General features: G+C 37.1%; 1 protein-coding gene across 1 annotated transcript; it reads left to right on the plus strand.

Moving 5' to 3' along the window:
- The first annotated feature begins 3,472 nt into the window (after positions 1 to 3,472).
- On the plus strand, positions 3,473 to 6,364 carry LOC106313965 (G-type lectin S-receptor-like serine/threonine-protein kinase At1g61480). The gene is made up of 7 exons (XM_013751908.1): positions 3,473 to 4,721; positions 4,804 to 4,914; positions 4,985 to 5,148; positions 5,224 to 5,434; positions 5,515 to 5,752; positions 5,837 to 5,987; positions 6,071 to 6,364. The coding sequence occupies exons 1-7, from the start codon at positions 3,473 to 3,475 to the stop codon at positions 6,362 to 6,364; spliced, it is 2,418 nt and encodes an 805-aa protein (XP_013607362.1).
- The last annotated feature ends 689 nt before the right edge of the window (positions 6,365 to 7,053 follow it).

Here is a 7,053-nt window from a genome sequence, read left to right on the forward strand (position 1 = left end):
TTGCTCATGTTTTAGTTGACTTTTCAGTGTTCCCATGACTTATCTGTAATTAGTTGTCCTTAAACTTGCTTCTGGTAAAGTTAAAAAGACTAAAAGAATTTTTGTTATTCAAGTCCCAAACTTAACTTGTTGCCTGCAAGAGCATCAAAAGGGTGTTTATATCATCAATTTCCCTCACGTTGTAACACCCGTATCCCAAACTCCATATAAATCACTTTCCAATTCCTTTGTAACTTTTATTTTCCAACTAACCTTTCCTCAAAGTCATTCTTATTAAAATAGCATAATAAATCCAGTCTTAAACCCAGAGCAAAACATCGTAAGAAAATAACTCAAAATCAACTAATTAGAGGGATCTGATTGATTGATTAATACTCTTATCAACTGTTTTATTCATATAATCATCTGACTTATTAGTATGGGTAGAAAACAACATCAATATATTCACTATCTTTCTCTCATTGTATCTCTCTCTTTTGCTCCCATTATACTCTTTTTATCACTCCACTGATCGTCTCATTCTCTTAAACATTCCACACGCCTCCGTCTTCATCTTCTCTAGCTACTGCCTCCATCATCATACCTCCCGCGTCCCTGTCCCTACTGCTAACGTTGTGTTGTTTTTTACTTTTCTTCACTTGTGGAGCTGAGATGCGTCATTAATGGAGCTAAGATGCTTGACTTAAGGAACTTTGCAACATTAAGATCCTCTACATGGTCTACAAAGGGGTAAACAAGACGATACATACACGATTTAGAGAATTTAAGGTGTTTTCCAAAACCTCGGAATTCAACTTTCTGGAGAGTTTTTCTTTCGGGATTGAAGTAGCAAACATAAAATGGTTGAGACCTATATATATATAGGCACGGGTACTCCAAGTTGGCGCCGTCTCACGTATCGGGTTCGTCGGGGGGACAGGGACGTCTCGGGTACGCCTAGGAAACGTCCCCAATATGTGTGAGGTGAACCCGGGACGTCAAGACTCATCGGGTACGGGCTTGGTCAGAGAAGGAGACGTTCGGGAAACGTTTCTGCAGAAAATAGACGTATCCATCTGAATTTTTGTATTATAAGAAGTGTAAAAAATTAAACCATATATGTTTTTAACCTTTGATGTATTTATTCTTTTAATTTTGAAAAGATCAAAAGTTGTTATTAAAAAATAAATAGTGTTTCTGTCTCTTAGATTTTTCCACTCTCACTTTAGTCTCTTGCACTTCAATCTTCTTTTCTTTGAAACTCAAGTCTCGACCATATCTCTCTCTGTGATATATCAGCAGAACACATATGCACTTTCCTCTCCTTCTTGTCTCTTTGTTGTTTATATCACAAGCAAAACACGTAAGCATTTTCTTTACCTTTTTCTTGTAATTTTATCTTACGAAAATAATTCATAGACAATATTTCTGTGTTTTTTATACAAAGATGTGACTGTCAGTTTATATGTATCATATAGTTTTTTAGCTTATTCTGTTGCTGTTTAGTATTTTGATCAAGTGTGTTTGCTGCTGTTTCTGTTGATGTCTAGTATTTTTATCAAGTGTTTGCTATTGTTTCTTGATGTCTAGTATTTTGGTTAAGTGTCTTTACTGCTGTTAAAACTTATGTTTCAGATTTTAACATTTTGACGTATGGATATTTTTATATTTTCTTATAATATGGTCGCCGTTTCTATGCCGAATCCGTATCTACAAATTTTAAGTTTGACGTTTCCCGTCTCCGCTCCCGTTCTAGTTTCCGGTCCCCGTCCTGGTCCCGGGGCTGCTTAGTATATAGCTGTCCGTCAAAACAATTTCACAGGCAGCAGTCATCCCAACAACGTAAACAGACGGCATGTTAATACTTAATAATGAATTTGTCATCCCACACTGTGTAGATATTTTTTGACCATTCCTGACTTTTGACATCCTCTAGAACCCACAAACATAACTCTGCCTTCTTAAAGTTCCAGAGAGTCATACCTAATTTACCCATATAGTTTATCAATACACCAGAAAGGTTATATAAATCAGAAAGAAAAAAACAAATTAAATAAAAATAACTGGATCGAACCTATTTAAGGTCCGCGGTAATGTAAGGCCCAACTTGATTTGAAAATCTTCCAGTGGATCATCCAAGAAATTTTCTAAGTAGTGTACACCTGGTTTGGATAGAACATGGTTGGATTTTTTTGTCAGATTGCGGAAAGGAAGGATAACGACGGAGGATGTTGCATAATTGAGCGGTTAAATGATTTGATTTTTTCCGTGGAAATTATGCAAGTATTGACGAAAAAAATTTGTCAACAAATTGACAAATTTATTTGGACCAAAAGTAAGGTTTGGTCAACATTGTTTATAGGTGTTTGAATATAGTTCTCACAAATACCTGACTTTTCATTCTCTCTGTCTATCTTGATCGTGTTCTCTTTGCTCTTATTTTCCGTCGTTAATTTGAAGGAACATCCTTTTACTCCAGTTACATTTAAATTTTCTGTAATGGTAACCAGGACTTTAGAATCAACTAAGAGAGATCTGATTGGTTAATATTTTAATCATATAGTAACTAGGCCAAACTATGACGACAATTCTCATCTTCCCATTGATGTATGTCTTTCACATTAACAACTAAGCCGACCCAAACCTATATAACACCCCAATGCAACCTGAGTGCCAATGCCTACTCACAAGGGACTGAAAATGGCAAACGTTGCGTAGTTGAGTGGGTAAAAAGGTTAGACTTCTTCGTAGCAATGACTTTGTGTATTATTTAATAACATTTAAGTTGTTCCTTGAGCGTTAAGCAACAATGTGTGATGGAAATTGTACATTTGATGTGTTAGATTTTTTCACCTAGAGGGATCCATTTTTCAGTGTTGACAACATTAACATTTACTCGTTCTTCATATCTTTGATCCATTTTGAAATAAATAAATAAAAGTTTCAACATCGTTTCTGTTAAAGCCTAAATGTAAGAGTTATTTTTTCCGACCTGAATGCTTTGATCATTATCACTTGTTGAATCGTTCTTGAGGTAATATCTTGTAATCAAGATCCTTGACACAGACTTTTAGAGTTCGCATGGAATCATCTCTCAAAGGTTCACAAGCTTCTTCGCTCTAATGGTGGTCTCTCTCGTGTACATTTCGTAGCAAGGAGAGTGCACACCATAGCAGTAAAAGAGCTTTAACACTTGGAAGAATAAAAGACACGTAACTTGTCCGTTATATGGGTCAAACGTTGCGTAATTGATTGGGGAAAAGGTTAGACTTCTTCGTGGCATTGACTTTGTGTATTATTTAATAAGGTTTAAGTTGATCCAAAATAAACTAATGCATTGTCTTGGAAAACAAGTGCGGTTCAGTATATTGTTAAATAGATGCTTGAGAATAGTCTCACAATTTCTCTAAAGAATAGCTTACTTGGTCTTATTGACATGTTTGCTTCATGAACTAATCTGAAGGAGATCGTTCTTGGAGACGCAAGAACGCACATGGGGATAACGTGGTTTGCTTTCTTTCTCTTGTTCACCATGATATTAAGTTTTAGTCATGGAGAAATAACTACAGAGAGTCCTTTGTCAATAGGAAAAACTCTCAGTTCCTCTAATGGAGTTTATGAACTTGGGTTCTTTAGTCTTAACAACTCCCAGAATCAGTATGTTGGAATCTGGTTCAAAGGTATCACTCCTCGGGTGGTTGTGTGGGTGGCCAATAGAGAAAATCCTGTTACAGACTCCAAGGCAAATCTAAGTATCAGCAGCAATGGAACTCTTCTCTTACTGGATAGAAACCATGGCGTTGTCTGGTCTAGTGAAGGAACTTTCCCATCTTCTAAAGGTTCTCGTGCAGAGCTTTCAGACAGGGGAAATCTTATTGCCATAGACAACGTTTCCGGACGAATACTATGGGAAAGCTTTGCGCATCTTAGTGATACTATGCTCCCTTTCTCACCCTTGACGTGTAATCTCACGACCGGTGAGAAGCGGGTGTTGACTTCTTGGAAAAGTTACACTGATCCATCGCCTGGTGATTTTGTGACTCAGATTACACCGCAAGTTCCATCACAGGTGCTTACCACGAGAGGCTCAAAGCCTTATTATCGAAGCGGTCCATGGGCTAAAATAAGGTTCACGGGGATACCACTAATGAATGAAACGTTAGCAAGTGAATTCAGCTATCCACAGGATGCAAACGGGTCAGGGTCTTTCTCTTTTGTAGGAAGAGACTCCAAACTTTCACGTCTAGTTCTAACACCAGAGGGCCATCTTAAAAGGTTTCAACATAGTGGGACCAAGTGGGAAGTAACCTATGAGGGTCCATTAGCCAATTCATGCGATGTTTACGGTTTATGTGGACCTTTTGGGTTGTGTGTTAGGTCCGTACCTCCAAAGTGTAAATGCTTCAAAGGGTTTGTTCCAAAATATAAAGAGGAGTGGGAAAGAGGAAACTGGACTGATGGTTGTGTAAGGCGAACCGAACTACTTTGTTATGGAAACTCTACTGGCAAATCTCAAAATGTCTTCCATCCTGTTGCCAACATAAAGCCTCCAGACTTTTACAAATTTGCAGATTTGGATGCTGAAGAATGCTACCAAAGTTGCCTCCGAAACTGTTCTTGCTTGGCCTTTGCTTTTATTCGGGAAATTGGGTGCTTAATGTGGAATCATGAGTTAATGGACACAGTGCAGTTTTCTTCAGGAGGAGAGCTTCTTTCCATTCGTCTTGCACGTTCTGAGTTGGGTATGCCTTGGGAAAGATTACATCATTGAACTTCTTTTTGGTTCCATCATGGCTTATTGTTTTATTTGTTTTTGTATCTCAGATGGAAATAAGCGCAAGAAGACCATCACTGCTAGTCTTGTCAGCCTTTTTCTTTTTGTGATATTGGGTTCTGCTGTGTTTTGTGTTTGGAGATACAGAGTGAAACATAATGGTAACACACTGATGACCTTACTATATTTATAGATATGGCTTGTTGTTCATTTATTCTTGGAACGTTTCAGAAAAAATATCAAACGATGCTTCACAAGATGCATGGAGCAATGATCTGACACCACAAGATTTCTCAAGTTTATGTTTCTTTGAAATGAATATTATTCAAACTGCCACCAATAATTTTAGCCTCTCAAATAAACTTGGGCATGGTGGATTTGGTTCAGTTTATAAGGTCAGAGATTGTATTCCACTTTGCTCTTTTGTATTCTCTGTTTATGCTCTCGAAATATATTTAAATCTGTTTCAGGGGAAGCTTCAAGATGGCAAAGAAATTGCTGTAAAACGGCTTTCTAGCAGCTCTAGACAGGGAAAAGAGGAATTCATGAATGAGATAGTACTCATCTCAAAACTACAACACAGAAACTTGGTACGAATTTTTGGATGTTGCATTGAAGGAGAAGAGAGACTGTTGATTTATGAGTTCATGGTGTACAAAAGCCTTGATACTTTTCTCTTTGGTTTGTCTCCTCTTACCTCTTTCATTCTATATCAGAAACTATTTAACTGATAGTGTTTTTTAAACTGTCTTATTGCTTAGATTCAAGTAAAAAGCATAAGATTGATTGGCAAAAGAGATTTGATATCATTCAAGGTATTGCGCGTGGACTTCTCTATCTCCACCATGACTCACGCCTCAGGGTCATTCACCGAGATCTCAAGGTCAGCAATATTCTTCTGGATGAGAACATGAACCCGAAAATATCAGATTTTGGTTTGGCTCGGATGTTTGAGGGAGCCCAATATGAGGAAAATACTCGCAGGGTTGTTGGTACTCTGTAAGGGTCTGACTTCAACAATATGCTTACCTAAAGATTCATAGTATGTTAAAATTTTGGTGAAACTATTTGATATGTGTGCAGAGGATATATGTCTCCTGAGTATGCATGGACAGGGATATTCTCTGAGAAATCAGACATCTATGCATTTGGAGTTCTTTTGTTAGAAATCATCAGTGGAGAAAAGATCTCAAGATTCAACTATGCAAAAGAAGGAAAAGACCTACTTGAATATGTAAGACTTTAAATGCTTTTTTCATACATATTCAGAGAGGTTTCAAAACGTTTATTGCGCTAATAGTTTTTAGAACTCAACAGGTATGGGAGTCTTGGTGTGAAAATGGAGGAATTTTTCTCTTGGACAAAGATGTTGATGATTCATCCCACCCACTAGAAGTAGCTAGATGTGTTCAGATTGGTCTGCTCTGTGTTCAACACCAACCTGTGGACAGACCCAACACACTTGAGTTGATGTCTATGCTCACCACAAAATCAGATCTTCCATCACCAGAGAAACCTATATTTGTAGTGCATAAGAGGGATTATGAATCCTTGTCTAATCCTTTGATTACCTTCAATGAGATGACACAGTCTGTGATCATCGGGCGTTAAGAAACAATGTGTAATGGAAGTTGTAAAACTAGAGTGTTAATAGATTGTTCTTCTTAACATTTACTCGTTCTTAGTTTCACTAAAATAAAAAGTTTTCTTGTATTGGTCTTGACCAACTATCTTGTAATCAAGATCCTTGACACATGGGCTTTTTACGAAGAGAGTTAATTGGTGTCTATAGCCTATCGACCACCTATATTTGGAAACTACCCCTTTTTTTTGAAAATATTTTTGAGACCATAATACCTCTAGACTCTATATTGCGTACCTGAAACCGGTGTCAGGCTTAGTAGACTTGAACCTCATGTTCTCCAGCTGTGTCAAATCCATCTTTTACCTGGTTCTCTCTTTCCTCTCCCCACTTTAGAGAATCAATTTCAAATAATTATAAAAACTAGACCATAAAATTTAAATTGAAACAGAAAATCGCCAAATGTGTTTTCAGTTTTTTTTCTAAAAGACTCTTTAATTTGAAGGTCAGATTTTTTAGTTTCGAATTGTTGGAACTGTTGAACTTCTTTAGTAATGGCAGATTTTCAAACATTAACTCAACGGGAAAATCCATCTTTCACCACGTTGTCTTGTTAGCCGATGTTCCATCATAATTTGAATCAGAGACTTGAAACTTTTTTCTTAGTCTTTCACAGAAGAAGTTTGGGAAATGGCACGTTAGCTGATAAATGATTTGT

This window comes from Brassica oleracea, chromosome C9 (assembly GCF_000695525.1).
Source record: "Brassica oleracea var. oleracea cultivar TO1000 chromosome C9, BOL, whole genome shotgun sequence".
NCBI classification, from domain to species: Eukaryota; Viridiplantae; Streptophyta; class Magnoliopsida; order Brassicales; family Brassicaceae; genus Brassica; species Brassica oleracea.

Coding starts and splice junctions, on each gene's coding strand:
- LOC106313965 (XM_013751908.1), top strand. CDS start 3,473: ATGGGGATAACGTGGTTTGCTTTCTTTCTCTTGTTCACCATGATATTA. Junction 4,722..4,803: donor TCTTGCACGTTCTGAGTTGG/GTATGCCTTGGG, acceptor TTTGTATCTCAG/ATGGAAATAAGCGCAAGAAG. Junction 4,915..4,984: donor ATACAGAGTGAAACATAATG/GTAACACACTGA, acceptor GGAACGTTTCAG/AAAAAATATCAAACGATGCT.